Below are 18720 nucleotides of genomic sequence, written 5' to 3'. Positions count from 1 at the left end.
TAGCTCACTTGAGGTTTAAGATGAAAGTATCGCTACAGTTTGTTACCTGGGTGCAACCACAATATACAATATATGTGAGCAAGTGAAAAAGTATGTTACTCCAGACACGTAGACCCACCCAGAGAGAAACGTTGTGTGACTGGATCAATGAGCACAGCGTGCTCTCGCTGTTGCAACGAAAGCTGCTTAGCTACATTTTTTCTCATGATTTCTAATTGTTGCTATGCAGCAGAGAGACGCCCTGATCTGGAATAACTTCCACGTCTTTAGATGCTGCACACTAAACGTTCCAGTGTATGGGGCAACCTGTAATCAGCAGATTTATGGCATGTACCACTATATGAAAGTGTTATGTAACTTACTTTCTGACCCTTTGGATGTTCCACTGTTGACTGTACACACAGTGTCCCTCAGTGTTTGTGGCACAGGTCTGCTCCAAGCTTTGACTCAGGCTTAATAGTGAGGTGTCAGGGTGACATAGCCAAATGAGAACGACTTAATTTCCTTGTTATAAATTCAGGAATAAAGGCTCAAGGAAGAAGAAGAAAAAATCAGAGAGGGGTGGGGGGGGGGGGGGGGATTGATCTCACTGTGTAAACTATCGTCTCCTGAATATTCTCATTAATTTGGAGCTCTCAGATTGGGAATGCTGTGTTTTTTTAGTTATGGTTGCAGAGAAATTTCTTGCATATACTAATGCATCAAGTGTCTATTGTCTGGCAGTAGATAGAGTTTTCTAGCATGCAAGACAGAAACCTATAAATGAAATTGTCCCAGCAGATGTCACCTTTAAATAAGTCAGTGCGATTTTTATGAGGTATTTAGTCTCTGTTTATGTTTCCTTCATGGTTGTGTGATTATTCTCCAGCACATTTCTTTCCGGGATAATAAATATATCCTTTATTCCTGATCCCAGGGACTTAACAGGATACAGAGGTAGAGAAACATGGGATAACATAAAGACCATTTGTTCTGCGTCCACTTATCACTCACACATGGAATCACTTCTTTCTTTAATTATTTTACTGCTGCAAATTATTTCTACACACGTCTTCCATATAAATGTTTAATGTTCTAATACTCAAGTAAAATGTAACTATAATAAAGGAAGGTGTGGTTGAAAGTAATTAACGGTTACACATATATTTAGAATAATGGATGCTCATATATAACATGAAGCAGGTTATTAGTAATGAGGTCAGCATGTAAACCCAATGCTCAGTTTCAGACAGATAACAGGCCGAGAGGATCATCTCGGGCACACAGCTCTGATGTGAACTCCTCTTTAGGAGTTAAAACAGGTTGTTTTAGAGGTCCAGTTTCAGTCCAGGGATAAGACAAATAATGATTGTTTAGAACTGTGACTCATACAAAGCTAGGAAAAAAACAGTCCAAAAATAAAAACACTGAGCTGGAAATGAGGATGACCTTTTAATAATTATCACACATTTTCTTTTTCACACAGCATGTCCTCATACTGGTTTCCTCCCCTCACCCCAACCAGTCACAGCACATGGCTGCCTCCCTGAGCCTGATTCTGCCAGAGGTTTAAAAGTTTTTCCTTGCCACTGTCGCCAAAGCACTTGCTCAAAGAGGGGTCATATGACTGTTGGGGTTTTCTCTGTATTATTATAGGGTTTTTACCTTACAATAAAAGCAACTTGAGCCACTTGTCATTATGACAAAGACAAAATTCAATTAATGGCAGTCCAAAAAAGAGATTTAATCTACACTGGGAGAAAAAAAAATGTTAAAAATTGTAAAAATGCCTTTCAGACAGATCAACAGTGACCTGTTATGCCAAAACCCCTCCTGTGCTACATATTTCAGATATTTCAGAGCTGTAACTGTCCTTCTTCAAAAGTAAAAATGTATTTACAATGCAAATTTTACACGCGATTAAAAAGGAAACAAATTGCAAAGATTACACAAAAATAATATATTCTTTTTAAAAATATGGATAAGTAAATAAAAATATATAAGATGGGATAAAATAAATAAAAGGGGATAATGCTATATTGATTCTAAATTAAATGTAATATTCATTAGCCGTATGCGTCACTTTACACAATGTGGATTACACATATGGCAAAACCTTGAAAATATAAGTGTGGTTGTGTGTGTGTTTTGCCATGCTCACAAGGTTTCACCAACATGGGTATCAATAAGGGGAATCTGGTGCCTCAAGGGTTTATTATTAGAATATATGTCGGTTTTAAATTTTTTTTTATTTCAATAGATATTTGATATCAGCACTGCGCTGAGTTTATTGGCAGAAACAGTATAACTGTTTAGCCTCAGTTTATTTATAATATGAATTACTGTATGACTTTATCATGTAGTCCACAAATGAAACAGAAGTGGATCCAAAACTGAGCCCTGAGGGACCCCATATGATACACAAACTTTAAATAAGACAAGAGCAGCTCAGAAAACGTCTAACGGGGGTTCGTGAGTTATGTAATCACCTAGGACAGACCAGATCAGACACTTTAGGGCTGTTTGATCCAATATTAACAATCATTAAGAATCACATGTGTAAAATATGGATACATCAGTGCTTTTTCAAATGGCCAGCTGGGGACAACTCCTCTGGTGGAAAAAAGAAATCAACTTATATAGAAACCTTTTAAAAGGGCAGTTCAGCTTCTCTTACAAACGGCTCAGTATCTTGGTCTCTATTTTCAAGGGGTTTGAGGTGTGCAGTTCATTGATTTTTCAGATTATTCAGATCATACCCTTCAGTTTCACAACAATAAGGTGACAGTGGCACAAATCCTGAACTTGAGACTTCACACAAGGACTTTACGGTGATGTCGCAGTGGTCACTTCAATCTTTTATCTACAGTTTATGCAAACAAGACTGTAAGGCCAAATTCCTGTGCTGCTACCTTTAAAACCAGACTGGTATTATTCTGGTATATTATTGGTATTATTCACTGAAGTTTTGAAAGGCCAGAATTATTATTTATTTTTTGGGGTAAACGTGAAATCAAGTTGCCTAATATTATGTATCCTCTTATACGAATAACCTTGAGAGACACCTTGTGACAAAACTCACCTATCCCTTTAAGCATTCAGATTTGCAGTTCAATACCATTTTGGGTTTGTAGCACTGGATCATTTTTCAGCTCTATAATTATCCCAAGGGATACAATCTTCACAATGCGTGTGACACACAGAGCCGAGGGAACAGTGCAGGAATGGACCGTTTCCCTCTGGCTTTCTGAATTATGCATTCCTGCTTTGTTGGTAATTAAAAGACCTGTGCGAGTTTGGAGAGTGTGTCAGGGGCCCAATGAAAAGGAAGGGCTGGCCTGAAGAAGGGAAGAAGAGAGGGAGAGTGCAGAGAACAGGTCGGTCCAGTCGTCCTCTGCAAGGTGGATGTTTGGGCGTTGACACACCTGTTAACCTGTTTGGGAGGAGCCACTGGCATTAAACACCGTGGTGACATGAGTGTGTGTGTGTGTGTGCGTTTGTATACTTCAGTGTGTTTGACAAGAACCAGAGAGAGCGGGAGTCAGAGACGAAGAAGGAGTGAGACAGAGAGAGAGTGAGAGTTTTTACTCGGGATCTCTGCTTTACGTCCGCCAAGATGTTTAAGAAAAAGGAGACCACCAAGGACACTAAGAATGGTACACTCAAGGTCTCGGGGAAGATCAGCAAGTGAGTTATTCACTGTGGATTTTATGAATGCGTGTATGAGTGTGGTGACACTGTATCTCTGTCATGTTCCTCCTGTTCCTGTTCTTCTAAAGCCAAGAACTGTGTCATGTTTCCTCTGTGTTCTTGCTGTCCTCTTTCTCTGTGTGTGTCTGTGTTGTGGTTTATTATATTACAGGTTTAAAGGAGGTTTTAATGCATGTTTTCCTAGGGAACTCCTTCACTGCTTTCAAGTGCTGAGTTATGTGAGAGTTAATTGTTTGGTGAAAGCTAAATACAAGCCAGGGGTCAAGTTTACTTTGTAAACACGATGTGCAACGGTGTCCTGCAAGAGGACGAGTGAAATGAGGGAATTACGACTAAAAGTGAAATTGAAAGATGTTGTCATCCTGATTATCAGGCAGAAATTTACCCTAAACCTAATTTATTGGTGTTAGACCCTTGACAGGTGTCAGATTATTTGTGTTAGTAATTTTATTGTACTGAAGAGGAAAAAAATCATTCACAGAGAAACTTTCTGTCTGTGCAAAATGATTATTGGAGAGCTTTTGTTGCTTGAAGATGTAGGGAGTCCTATCAGGCTAGGCAGCTGTTCAGATCAGATATGGAAATATGACAGTCAGGTGGCACAGGTTCCAAAAATGTACATAAAGCTGACAGCAACCTGCTTTAGAGGTTTGCCAATAAAAATGAATTCCATTTGATGCATAATGTGGGTGAGGTCATTTTCATGTGCTAAATATAAAGAGAAGGCTCATGAAGAGCCACTGAATCGAATTCATGGCAAATCTGCTAAAAATCTCCCGATCACAGATCAGAACGCCATTTAAGTCGCTGCATTCAAAGCGGCGAAGTGGGATGATCACCTTTTTAAGTAATGGATAGTATTGAGGACGGGTTTTCTTCAAGTTTCCTCAGGATCAGTTTCTATTAATAGAAAGAGCCCCACATTCAGCTGCAAAGCCGACCACTTCACCTTTTTGTTCCTGGGAGTAACAAAAGACCGCTGACGTGATCTCACCGTCAGGCGGTGTCCGACTTGTGCCTTCACCTTGGCTCGGCTTCAGACATATTTTCTCTCTGCTGAGGCGTGATGAGGGCTGGGTTGTCCGTTTTGCTCAGCTGGTTTCTGCCTCTCATGTGGGCGTTGGTTTTTAACTGTACATTACAGAGTGACGCACAGGAAGTGCTGTTTGTTTCATTCAGTCATTTCTATCGTCAGATAATTGTTTATTTATTAGTTTAAGAAAGATTTGTGAATCGCAATCAAAAATGATTCCTGGGTGACAAATGTGTTTGTTGGAAATGACACGGACAGCTGGAGAGCTGCGATGTATGGATTTGTGCATTAGACATGGCACCGGGACGTTTTTAAATGTTTTTAAAATAAAGGTACAAATAAAGGTAAAAGTGGCAGCTAATGCTCGGGTCAGTTAGAGTCTCCAAGAAGTTGAAAAGCCCAAAGACGTCATGGAAAAATTATATGTATTGTTTGTTTGTGTGTGTTGAGTCTGGGCGGCTCTCAGACATTCATCTTGTTCTGCTGGTGCCTTTGGTTACATCACAGATTAGAGAGCTGGTTATGCAGGGATTTAATAATGACTCTGATGACTGTAAAACACAGATTCATTTCAGCATTCAACATCCATTTCTTTGCTCCAGTGGTCATGTTGTAAAATAACAATTCTTGAACCTAATTTTACTATGAAATAAGACCTTTTTTTTTTTACCATATGAGTTTAGCTTGAGGGAGAAATGAGGGTGTTTGTGCAGAAGATGTGAGATCTTACTATCATCTAAAAAATGCAGGCAAGCCCTTCTAAATTATGCAGATAATCCAGTTTAAACTGGTCTCATAGTAGTGTTTTCTGTAGCAGTCATTCATTTAATCATTTTCTAAAAACCACCAACTGTTGAAGAAGAGCAGTTTAACGATTTCTTTAACCATTTTTTAAAAATTGGCTAAAAGCTCAGCATGACCACACAAGCAGCCCACACAAATACTTGATTCATGCTGAGGAAAGCATAAAGTTCCCCCAAAACACCTTATGAGAAACTCAAAGTATCACCTTACAAGACACTCCTGGAAAACCCTGCACAGCCACTCCTGCACAGGAATATCACACTGCTGCTTGATTTAAAATGCAGATACTGTTTGTGTCTACAGCAATGTATGGGTGTGACCAGTAATTCTTATCTGCTATTAATAAAAGAATGAAGTGAATAAACCAAAGGTGACAGCTTTAAATAAAAGAGATCAGAAATCAGACCTTTATTCATTTCAGTCCCTACACAGTTCACCTTTATCAAGACAAACTCAGAACTAAATATCCGACATGTAGGAAAGTAAAAAAAGTAAAATATAAAGATCTGTAAATTACAGAAGACAAACTAGAGATTAAAGCCACTTTTAAAAATTACCTTTAAAAATCCAAATTGAGTACAATTATTGAAAACATGGTGCCATGCGTAGTATAGCGTGTGTTTGGTATGTTTGGCATCAGTAATTCATGCTCCTCTGTCTGATGATCACAGACTCTTTTTTTTCATGTATTTATCTGTTCATTTATTTTTTTAGAGCAAAGAGGATAAATCTCTCCCGCAGCCCACTGCACCTACTGTTTCTATAAACAATGGTAACTAAACAGGTTTTTCTTTGACTGCAAAGGTGGGAATGCATACCTGTCCCTCCTGCTGAGTGAGCAGGAACAGGGCAGTCGTTGTGACAGCAGCTGCAAAACCAGATTCTTTGATTTAGTTTTGCACATAAGTGTAATTTCAGCATGAGTGTGACCTTTCTCAGACCAAATCCTCGGCACACTGGTCATTTCCTCTATAAGCAGTTTTTTAAAGTGCTGACTCTCTTTTAAAAAAGCAGTTAAAATCGTTTTATTTTCTTGATTTATTCTTTGTCTTGATCTGTAGCTTATCTGTTAAAAGGGCTTCATAAGTAAACGTACTTACACTGGTTAATATAACCATGTTATTCTTTATAATAACATGGTTATTACCGGTGGGCAGATAGTGATTTTTCGTTTTTATGTTTGTTTCTGTAACGGTATAAACAATGAAAGGTGGTGGATTGTCCAATGGTTGTGATCGACTCTGGGCTGGACCAATTACAATACATCCATATTGAGGTGAAAAGCAAGCGATTTGTCCCGTACCTCAGCTAGAATGAAAAAAAGACACAAAGCTGGAGTTATTCTGTGTATTTCTGTGTTTATTCTGCCTCTTCTTCTCTCATCCCTCATCGTCATAGAAATCATACATATATACCAACAAGACTGTACATCACTGTCACAACAGCGTTTGTTTTCATTCAAAGGCTTTATGGTTTTTCCTATAATACCTGGTGTGCCGGTCTCTAGTCAAAATACCTGGGCTGATTTTTTTGTCCCAGTCCAGCCCAGTCTGACAGCTTTTCGTATCTCTTTTCTTAATGTTAACACTGACAGATACACCAAAAATTGTGCTGCTAAGATTTTTTCATCTGTATTTTTTGAACTGTAGCTCTACTTTAGCGACATTTTTTAAACTTCAGAGACTGCTGTGCAATCTATCGCACATTTCATTACTAACAAAAGCAAAAGTATTTATTTAGAATGTGTGTGTGTGTGTGTGTGTGTGTGTGTGTGTGTGTGTGTGTGTGTGTGTGTGTGTGTGTGTGTGTGTGTGTGTGTGGAGGTGGCATACAGTTTTATACAGCTGTGTAAAATACATAAATCTCAGTTAACCCCGTTTGCAGTGTGCAAAAACTTTGATTTAATCTAATTTAACTTTAACTGAGCTCTACCCAATGATTTATTCAGGCAGTAGATACAAAGCCTCTTAAATAAAACAAATACAATATTTGTCTCCAATCCCAAAGACTTCACCTTCATGGGTGTAGCTAATCTCTCAATGGAATGTCTTCCTCCTCCTCATTTTGACAATCTTAGTCATTGCTTTGCTTTGCAGCGACACAATCAACACAAACACTGACAGAGGGAGTGACAGTCAAAGTTCAAGAATGGGTAGAATTTAAGGAACGTTTTGGGTGTGGTGCGAAGGGTGGAAAAATCCTACTCCATCCTAAAAGATTTGGAAACTGTGCAGTTTGTGCAAAATAAAAAAAACCTGAAGGGAAAAAATAAAAATAAAAACGCCCTCACTGTGCAGATTTTTTTATATAAAGGATGACCTGGGGATGTGAAGTTTGTCCACAAATATAAATAAGTCTTTGTTGGTAGTGAGAGTGCTCATAAAAATGCACACCGTAAGGGTTGACTGTAATCAAGCTGTTAATTATTCAAAATGTCTGCGTGGGAGTACTCGTATACTTACCAATTCTGTATCATCCCTGAACTGATGTGTGCTGCTGTTCAACCTCTGACCTTTGTTGTCTGCTGCAGGTCACAGGCCACCGACTTGGCCTTGCTGATCACCCAGATGCAAAAAGATGCAGACTTGGTGGAGAAAAACGTCCTCAGGGCTGAGGAGCTGCTTGCTGTGGTAAGAACAAAACAAAACCTCTAATTTTATGAACGATTACCTTCATTGCCTTTGTAAAAACGTCACCTTATCTGTTGTCTGCCTTTGCCAGGATTTTGAAAATGACAAGAAAGAGCTGCCGTACCAGCATCAGAAGGAGATCTCAGATGAGCTGGGTGAAGCTGAGGGCCTGCTGAAGAAGCTCTTCATAGATGTTGACAAAGCCAAGAACCTAAAACATCCACAAGCCACAGACATAGAGAGCGAGTGAGTTCATGCAGAATAAATACAACACAGAAGATTTGCAGTATACCCGGTCCCTCCTCTGAGAACATACTGAGGATTTTAAAACATTTTAGCTGTTTAATATCATTAACTTTGAACTCATTGGAGCTCCACATTAACCACAGTTGTTTGTTTCTTTGTGTCTTTTCTGCCCTTTGATGACTCCAGTGTCCTTCATCTTCATGAGCGCTGGCTGAAGGACTGTACCGTCTACAGAGACATCTACGAGCAGCTTGATGATGTGTCGCGGATGCCCTTAATTGATTGGGGGCCTGTTTTAAGTGAGAAGCAAGTAAGTACTGTTACACTGTCTGAACATCCACGTCAGTCTTTCATACTCTATTAAATATTAATGCTCTTATTGTCAACAAAAAAGACAAAAAAAAAACAGTTTTAAAACGACTGCCACCAACAAGTATTTTCCTCTGTAGTCAGACGCTCTGTAACAAAAACTATTCAAACTTTGAGTCGCACTGTTGCTTATTTGAGCATCGTAGAGAAATCAGACTCCTTTGACATGATGTCAGCAATCTGTAATTTCTATGTAATCTATAGTTCCCTTTTTAGCTAGCACTAGCCTGGCCACCCTTGCTGTTCCCCCTGCAAGCCACTTTGCAAACCCCCTCGACATCAAGTGTTTTGAAAAAAATCAAACTAAATATTTGCAGTCTTTTAAAAAGTTTTAAGTCTCCATTAGGAACTACAGGGTGGGGAAAATGGCAGTCACCCTTTCACAGGATTGCTTAATAATAAATAACATTAACTGTATCCTTTAATCCTAATGTAATCTGAATGCACTTGTTTCTTCGTTATGCACCTGTCTGTACTGTAATAAATCTCCCAAGCAGAGCTGACTGATTTACCGGCCTCACCCTGTCAGACCTGTCCTCACTACATTTCCATGAACTGCTTTCTTCTGGTGTCTGTGCTTTCAGAAACTGGTGGATGTGGAGCAGTTTGGCCCTAGTATGGCTGATCTGGAGAAGCAGATTGCTGCTCACAACATCGTACACAAAGAGATTGAAGCCTACAACACACAGCTCTGCCTCGCTTCTGCTGGCAACAAGGTATGCATGCATGATTACACAAGAACACGTGCTTGCATGATGTGTTTTACTTAAAACTGATTGCAGCTTGTGTCCTTTATTAAGCAAAAAGCATTTCAAACAGCCGCTCACATACGCTGTCTTGTTTTTTAAGGAGAAATACGAAGCTCTGAAAAAACAGTACAACAACTTATTGGTGAGTTGCTTCAGTCACTTAATGTTCAAAGATAAACACAAGTCTTATTTCACTTTTGGTTTTGGCAGTATAAAAAGCTGTGAGGCAATTTTTCTATTTTTTGTTTTTTTCTTCGTTGGAGAAAAAAAAGAAAAATGTAAATTTCAGTTTATAAAATAAATAAATAATAATTAATACATGAATAAATTAATAAAAAATTATTTTAGGGGTACTCATGTGTCTTTCCATTTTAATTTATTTCTCCTAAGGACAACTCCAAGTGGCGCCGCCACTACCTCAATAGCCTGTACGAGTACATGCATGGCTGCAAAAAGGAGCTGAACTTCCTGGCAGAAGAGCAGAATAAGATCAAAAAGCAAGACTGGAGTGACCACATGTTGGACCCGCCTGACGTTCGGAGGCAGTATGAGGTTAGGATTAATGCGTTTTTAAGTCAGATGAAAAATAGAATTGAAAGGCTCACCAATCACAAGGTGTGGCCTGTCCAGTGTGACAGAAGTTGTTTTGGTTCTGTACCTGGATGAATTCACACATAAATACGTCAATTTTGATTTGATCTCATTTAGAATTTCAAGAACAACAGTCTGCTGTCCCACGAGGCCGAGGTGAACAAACTGCAGGATGAAGGCGAGAGACTTGTTGAAATGAAGCACCCCGCAAGCGACACAATACAGGTACTTGAAAAGCCCGTTAACAACATCAGCTTCACTCTTTCATCATGAATGCTGTTCAAAGGTATGTCAACTCCCTTCATTATATTTCCAGGCTCAAAGAGATGATGTACGAAATGAGTGGCAGAAATTCCTCAATCTCTGCATCTGTCAAGAGACGCACCTGGACAGCGTGGAGGATTTCAAAAGGGTGAGACAGAGTTCATCGCAATGCAGTGCTCAGTTTGCAACCTGTTCTGTCATCACCATTTGCAGATTTTATGCATTAACTCAAAACAAAACAAAACAAAAGGTGTGCTTTGTTCCTTTTTTCAGTACCAATATGACAGCGAGCAGCTGTCAGAGTCACTGACCAAGCTCAACAGCACCTTGGACCCCAAGACTCTCAGCAAGAAGAGCAAAACTGAGAAACTGCTGCAGCTTGAGGTACGTCCAGCCACCAGTACTGCAACTCAGCACACATAAGAAATTCAGCTTGCACCCCTCTTTCAAGCTAGCAGTGAGGATTTTAAAAAAGTGAATGAGAAGGAGATTTGGATAGAAAATGAGGGACTGGGGCGGGCAAAGCTGGAGACAAGGAGACTCCAAAGTCCAAAAGTAAAACAGGGAAAGTCTCCCAAAGTTGATTCTGTTCAGTGAAAGCCTAAAAAGGGAAATTATAAAGCCTTTGAGTTATATTTATTGAATAATTCTCAATGTTTATTTATTTATTCATATGTAAATGGACATATATATGAGAAAATATAAGGTGTAAACACAGCAGACTGAAGGAAAACTGTTAATTTGCTGGGCAGGTCACATGAAACTTTACAATCAATACAAAGACCTGCCAATATACACCAGAACTAACAAAAACAAATACATAAAATGAGTTAAAGGTGCTCACACACCTGGTTTTCCACCACCCACTGATTGAGATGTGTTATAGAGCAGTCTTTCATTGCCACGGTACTGAAATCAGGAAGAAACAGAGGTTCATTTTCTGGGATATTACACTAAGTTTGTTAAACCCAGCAGAAAGATTATGTGAAAAAATATGTTTGGAATCTTTTTTTAATCTTTGTGTCTTTTTCCTACCAGGCGGAGGAGAAAGATGTGCAGAAATGTGAACAGCTGCTGGCCGACCTGAGGAAACGCAGCACCACCATTGCTCCGCTGAAACTGCGACGTACGACCCCCAGCAGAGCCATCACTGTGGAGTCCCTGTGCGACTGGGAAACAGGCACGGTGGGGAACAATTTTTGTCTAAATGTAAAACTCTAACTGCATGTGGCTGCAGTAAAAAACAACAACCACTTTGAAAAGTGACTTGTCTGACAGAATCAATCGTTATTTTTTAGGATTCTCTGGAAAGAGGAGACAAGTTCACCTTAAAATCAAACTCAGACGTTGAGAACTGGAATGTCATTTCCACTGATGGAAAAACTAAAAAATTCCCAGGGGTTTGCTTCCAGATCCCACCACCTGACTCAGAGGCCATTGATAAAGTGGACCTGTAAGTGCTGACAAGCTTTATTATTAAACAGCTCAAATGGCACATCCGACGCCTGCCCTTTCTTTGACTCCGTCCCTTTCTTTTTGTTCATTAGTTTGGGCCAGGAGCTTGCAGACATCAAGAAGAGAAGAGCCGCTCTGGCCGACTCCCTGAAGAATAACAAATCAGAAATCTCCAGGGCCCAGCAGTTAGGTTGTTGTCAATTAATTAAATGCATAAGTGTCCTCATTATATGCAATCACTGCATCTTTAAACCACAACTAAAGTGAGCTCAATCATTTAAAAACGTGTCCTTTTCCTCCTTCAGCCCCAGTGTCTTCTGCCCCCATGGACCCCAAAGCAACAGCCCTCTCTCAGCAGCTGGACAAGCTGGACAATGACCTGGCCAAAGCTGAGGAGAGCATGCTGAGCCGTCTGCGAGCCCCGCTGAGCCGCAGTGATCCCGCTGGTGATCTGGCCAAAAGGATGAAGGAGCAGGAGGTGAGAAAAAACACAAACTAACATCAGCACCAGCTAAATATCATTCACCACGTGAAACTAAAACAAACCATATAGATGCAATTTTTTTGCTGTTATTATCCTCATATGTGTGTGTATGCATTCATACCCTATACAGCATAAAGGGATTCTTCGCTCCTGCAGACTGTCAGCATGAAATTATGCTGTGAATTATACTAATATCTGATGTTTAATGGAGGGTTGTATGGATGCTCTTTACAGCAAACTGCTCAGACACTTCAGGCTCTACAGCAGCAGCAACAGGCTGCACAGGCTGGCATGCAGCCCCTGCTGGCTAAAGATCCCAACGGGACCTCTTCGGGGCTGCCGCTCAAACTCAGTGCTGCCAGCAACAAGTCTGACAACCTTGCTGCACTTGCTGACCTTTACAATAAGAAGTAAGAGCTTGTTTTATGGCGGGGTTAGAACAACATTTTTAAAAACTTAAATCAGTTTTTCATTTGATATTCTTCTATCCATCTTTGTTAAGTTCTGTTACTTAAGTAGATGACCTAGATAAAGAATAACCTTAGTATATTTAGTAGTTTATTTATCTTCTTTTCTGCAGAGCAAATGCCTCACTTAACCTGGAGAAACAGATCAAGAAGGTGGATGGTCTCGTCTCCGGCTTTGAGAAAAGGCTGAGTGAAGATGGTCCGATCCCTGATGGCCCAAAAGCAATTGAAACCCGTGCTGAGGAAATTCAAGTAAGGAAGTCTTGACCATACAAATTTGAATTCTCTTGCATATCTCTAATGTTCACTTTGAATTGAACATCTCCTTTGTGGTGTTTAGAGCCAGCAAAAGTCTGTGGCAGCTGCTCAGAATGACATGAAGAAGCTCAGCAAGGATCTGGAGACCACAGAGCAGCTGTGCAGCTCTCTGCAGCAGGGCTACCAGGAGTACTGCCCGGACATCCAGCGCCAGAAAACAGAGGTCAAGCAGCTACAAGCACGTTATACCAACGTTGCCAACCAGCTGAAGGAGAGGTGAGAGTCAGACTGTGAAGACATCATCTCAGTCCCTTCAGCTTTATTAGAAAGACAGACTACAGGGGTTTTCCCTCATCTGCCTTTTAAATCACTTAAATCAAGCAACAAGGAAGTGAGAAGTACCTTTACGATTAGATCAGGCATTTGCAACCTGCAATGGGGTTAATCTATACTTCATCTATAAATCTATATACATCTATATATAATCTATAAAATGTGTTACTACACTACTAAAAGGTAAAACAGGTTTCATTACATAAGGCGTTTCTGTTGTCATATTAGGTGTACCTAATACACCAATACCTCATAATGTGCCCAATACCTCTCATATTCCTCTCAGAGAAAGCACCTTACTCAAAACTACAGGAAAGAACCAGGAGTTCCAGAGCACATGTAAATCCCTGAACTCATTCTTGGACAACCTGCCAACAAACAAGATAAGCCCCAATGACGATCTGTCTCAGATTGCTGCTAAGAAGAGCTCTCAAGAGGTGAGACTGTCTTCTGATTATTTACCTTTAAGTATCACATAAAGAATAAAATAACAACCTGGCTACCCACTCCACACATAATGTCTTTTTGATTTATGGATGTATAAACATTATTCTCAATATGAACCTGTAGACATTCACTATGATTATGACAGGACAGTAACTTTAGGTGATTAATGTTTCTATACCTACGCATTGCAGAGGGTGATGGACGACCTGACGCGGAAGGAAGCTGACATGGAAAAGGTGACGAGCCTCTCTCAAGACCTGCAGGATCTCCTCAATGTAAGACTCCTAACTTATAATAAATAATATAATACAATAATTTATGGAACCATGGTATAGTGGTACAACCCTGGGAGGAAATGCTAATCCTGGGGATAATGGGACTTCCCTCAGGAAGGGCATCCAGTGTAAAGACAAATGTGTTGAAAAGTTAAAAAACCATAGAGTGCATAAATGCATTTTAGGCAACACAGAAAGTAAATTAATACATTTTAATTTTAACATTAGCAGACATGGCTCGTACTTAAAGATTTTGAAATAGGCAACAAATGACATGAAACAATTCAAAGATTTTAAATCTTCACGTCTCTGCAGGAGTACGAGACCAACGTTGACACGTACAACAGTACGCTTGAGGACGCCGGCGCCACCGTTCCGAAGAAACCACGTATGCCCACACTGTCTGAGGCTATTCAGAAAGAGGTAATGTCTGTGTGTTTTTCGACATGATACACACTTCTCACATTTATTTATAGATCGAGGTGACATGAGCTTTGCTTATTACAGGAAAAGAGTCTGGTGAACCGCTACGCTGAAACGAAAGCCGAAAACACCCAGCGCCAAAAACAGATGGGCCTGGCTAAGAATCTCGTATCACGAGTAAGAAAACAGTGAATGAATTTATTCGCTTTTGTATGCATTTAGATTATGCTTTCATTAAAACTAAAGCTACATTGCAAATAATCTTACTTTGAATAAATTTGCTTTTCCTGCTGCAGAATGAAGAGACAGTTCAAGCAGTGGCACAGCAGCAAGTGCGGTCTGAAAGGAGTGCTTTTGAGTTAGATGGTCTGGTAAAAGAGCTGGAGGAGGAGAAGGAGAGGAGGACTCATGCTGAGACAAACCTGAGAACTTTCAAAGACAGGTTTTTGTCTTTGAAGAGTCGCCGTGGAGTTGAACGTGTCGAGGAGAAAGAAGTACTAAAGTACTACCGTGACCCAAAAGTGGAAAGTGATCTGAGGGATCTGCAGCAGACGCTACATGAGGAAATCTTGAAGCGCACCACCATACAAACTGAGGTTGAGGTTACAAACAAAAAAGTCACCACCCTGGCAGAAACCGTAAAGAGCGCTCCACCAAAACTGGTGACTAGAGAGGTGACAGAGTTTGAGAAAGATCCCCAGCTGGATACAGAGGCTGCTAAGCTGAGAGATCAAATAATGAAGATGAGAGAAGAAATTCGGATGAGGGATGGGGAGCATATTCAGATGAAGACAGAAGTAACAATTCTCCAGCAGAAGAGGCCAACAATCAAAGAGAGGGTGGTTAAGAAGGAAGTGGTTAAAGTGGAGAAAGACCCAGAGATGCTGAGAGCAGTGCGAACATTTGAGACAGTAATTTCTGACGAGAGCAAAAGGACCAAGCTCCTCCATGATGACATCTTCCAAACAAGGAGTCAGATAAATGCACTAGAGAGGCTGATTCCTAACATTGAGCCTAAGATAATCACTAAAGAAGTCAAAAAGATTGAACAAGACCAAGACTTAATCAACGAGTCCCAGAATATTCGAACAAGCCTGGAGGAAGAGAGAATTGGAAACAACTCTCTGGTCAATGAATTGACGGTGCTCCACAACCGTTACAGAGAAGTTTACGAATGGAAACCCAGAGTTGAGGTGAAGGAAATTGTTAACGAGATCTACAGGATAGACCCAAACACAGAGGTGGAGATAATGCGGCTCCGCAAAGAGATACAAGACTGCAGCAAGCAGCGCTCTGACCTTGAAAGAGGGCTTACCAAGGTGACAACTGAACTCAACATCATTCAGTCAGAGAAGCCAAGAATTGAAACAAAAGAAGTTTTCCAAGAGGTGGTTAAAGAGGAAAGAAGCCCCGAAAATGAGAAAGAAATTCAGAGGCTAAATGACCAGGTGCATAATTTACACAGCAATTACGACTCCTTCCAAGACCAGCTGAGAATGCTCCGGCAAGAGAGAGATGAGTGGAAGGCTGAAAAGTCAAAGGTAGAGACCCAATTTGTCACCAGAGATCTTATTAAGTATGAGCCCGATCCACTCCAAGAGAAAGAGTTTGACCGCTTGAGAAATAATGTGCGGGAAGAGGCACAGATTCGGCGCACCATTGAAGAGATGGTGTTTGACCTGAAAAATAAATACATCCAGTTGGAGAGACAGAAACCAGAAGAGAAGGTGGTTGTCCAAGAGGTTGTTCGTTTGCAGAAAGACCCAAGGCAAATGGTCGAGCACGAAAGGCTTAGCAGGAACCTGGATGAAGAAGTAACGAACCGGCGTCAGTTTGAACTGCAGCTACAACAGTTAAGAACAAAGGTGGAAGAGAAAGAGAGGATCCTCAGAGAGAGTGTTGAACGCCAAAAGAGGATTCAAGCTGAGTCTGAAGTCAGAGAGATTAAACTGCGTATCTCACAGCTGGAAAATGCCCCACCACCTGTTGAGGAAAACATAGTTGTCGAGGAGGTGCTCAAGGTGGAGAGAGACCCGAAACTGGAGAGGCTGTCAAGCAGTCTGCGGTCAGACATGGACAACGAAACCAGTGATATTCTGAGACTGCAGAGAGAAATCCGTAACATCAACATAAAGCTTGAAATCTTGCAGAAAGAGAAGTCCAGTGAGAGGACAGTCTACAAAGAGGTTGTCCGTGTTGAAAAAGACCAGGCAGTTGAGGCTGAGAGGGATCGCCTGAGAGAACAGGTGTCTCAAAGTAAATTTGCTAGACAAGACCTCGAGGATGAACTTAGACGTTTCAATGACAAAATCCATTTCCTAATGAACAGCAAATCTGCTACTTCAAGAGAGGAGACAACCCTGATTATGAACCGAGATGCCTTACAGAGAGAGAAGGAAGACCTCACTCGTGAACTTAGATCCCTTGATGGCAAGAGGCACGATATCAGCCTGTCCTTCCAGCAGCAGAGCCGACTGATGAGTGAAAGAACGCAGATGAGCAGACAGAGAAGCATTAAGATGGAGTCTGATGTCATGCGTTTGGAGAGGGACATCTTGGACGAAAAAGACAACATCCATCAGCGAGATAGCATCATCCGTGAGCTTATACAGAACCTACAGAAAGAGGAGAGTGCAGAAACAAGAACCAAAGAGACCAATGTCTCTACAAAGATCACAATTTTGGACCCAGTTACCGGCAAAGACATGTCTCCTTATGATGCCTACCTTCAGGGCTTGATTGATCGTCCGCAGTACATTCACCTGCAAGAGCTTGAGTGTGACTGGGAGGAGATCACTTCATTGGGACCTGATGGGGAGATATCTGTACTCCAGGATCGCAAGAGTGGAAAGCAGTACTCCATCAAAGATGCGCTGAAAGAAGGAAGATTGACAGAATATGATCTGAAACAGTACAAACAAGGAAAAATTCCCATCTCGGAGTTTGCCCTGCTAGTCGCTGGTGACAACAAGAAGCAGTCCCAGTTCAATTCAATCACCCCAAAATCCACCACATCACTCAATTCAGCACCATTTAACCCATCTGCTGCCAAAGAAACCTACCCAGTTGCTGGAATAATAGATACAGACACTGACACCTGCTATACAATACGCAATGCCACCGTGAGTAAGCTAATTGATTCCACAACTGCCCAAAGACTTCTGGAGGCTCAGGCATCAACAGGAGGAATCATTGACATCAGCAATAAAGGGAGATACACGGTTCACAAGGCAGCAAACAGAGCCCTCATCGAGGATAGTCAAATCCAGAGACTGCTCAATGCACAGAAGGCTTTCACTGGAGTTGAAGACCCTGTGACCAAAGAGCATTTGTCTGTGGGAAAGGCTGTTCAGAAAGGCTGGATGCCGAAGGACACTGCCATTCGCTTCATGGAGGCTCAGCACCTGACCGGAGGGCTGGTCGATCCAGATACTGGTCACAGAGTTAGCATCTTGGATGCCGTTGGGTCCAGAATGATCGACAACACAATAATGAGAGACCTGGAAACTGAGTCCGCCTACATCAAAGATATTATAGACCCAATCACAAAGGAGAAAATCAACTACAAGCAAGCTCTGAATCGCTGCAGGAAAGACCCAAATACAGGCTTACCAATGCTGCCTGCCTCTTCCAAAGGGTCTGGTTACAGTCCAGTGTACAATTCGACTAGATATGCAAGATTTTAGATATGTTTACTTTTTGGAGACATCTTTTCTATATGAAATCCATACATTACTTACAATGAACATTTTGACTCAGGAAAAGTCTTCTACTGCAAAGCTTTCTCTCTAGCCAAAATAACTGCTGCTGAGTTTTTTTGTTTACTAAAAATGTTTGATGTGGGCAGATTTTTCTTTTTTGGTTTAATTTAAAAACAGTATAAATGAAGTTTATCTTTAATATTAATGTGTTATTAGGGATACTGGGACATGGTGCAATGGTATTTGCCAAGATTAATTGATTCTGTATTACTCATTATTACTCATGGGTTTTCTTCAAAACTGTTCATTGAATTTTATCTTGTTTGATACCTTATAAAGAAACAAATATCAATAAAATAAATTATAATGGTTAAAGTGTATGGACTCTCATTTTCAATGCTGTGCAGTCTCTAAAGTAAAAAAAAAAATGCTATAAAAAAGTATTTACTTCATCTTGATTTTAGTTTTTTTGTATATGTCAAACTTAAATGTTTCAGATCA

General features: G+C 40.6%; 1 protein-coding gene across 1 annotated transcript; it reads left to right on the top strand.

The window, feature by feature from the left end:
* Nucleotides 1-3489: 3489 nt before the first annotated feature.
* On the top strand, nucleotides 3490-18594 carry evpla (envoplakin a). Its single transcript, XM_006787501.3, has 22 exons — nucleotides 3490-3666; nucleotides 8058-8157; nucleotides 8249-8403; nucleotides 8590-8713; nucleotides 9357-9488; nucleotides 9622-9663; nucleotides 9912-10073; nucleotides 10230-10337; nucleotides 10429-10524; nucleotides 10650-10760; nucleotides 11415-11561; nucleotides 11675-11829; nucleotides 11924-12021; nucleotides 12137-12309; nucleotides 12550-12725; nucleotides 12896-13034; nucleotides 13123-13316; nucleotides 13660-13810; nucleotides 14012-14095; nucleotides 14411-14518; nucleotides 14603-14695; nucleotides 14815-18594. Exons 1-22 carry the CDS (start codon nucleotides 3596-3598, stop codon nucleotides 18202-18204), a joined length of 6009 nt encoding a protein of 2002 aa, XP_006787564.2. The 5' UTR covers nucleotides 3490-3595; the 3' UTR covers nucleotides 18205-18594.
* Nucleotides 18595-18720: the final 126 nt, after the last annotated feature.

This window comes from Neolamprologus brichardi, chromosome 6, assembly GCF_056152115.1.
Source record: "Neolamprologus brichardi isolate AB-2024 chromosome 6, ASM5615211v1, whole genome shotgun sequence".
NCBI lineage: Eukaryota > Metazoa > Chordata > Actinopteri > Cichliformes > Cichlidae > Neolamprologus > Neolamprologus brichardi.
Note: the sequence above shows the minus strand (reverse complement) of the source record. Positions and strands in the feature narration are given on the sequence as shown.

Excerpts from the sequence above, each read along its gene's own strand:
- evpla (XM_006787501.3), top strand. The coding sequence starts at position 3,596 with ATGTTTAAGAAAAAGGAGACCACCAAGGACACTAAGAATGGTACACTC. Across the intron at positions 11,562-11,674 it reads GCGACTGGGAAACAGGCACG|GATTCTCTGGAAAGAGGAGA; the intron begins GTGGGGAACAAT and ends GTTATTTTTTAG. Across the intron at positions 12,022-12,136 it reads CTCCAGGGCCCAGCAGTTAG|CCCCAGTGTCTTCTGCCCCC; the intron begins GTTGTTGTCAAT and ends TTCCTCCTTCAG.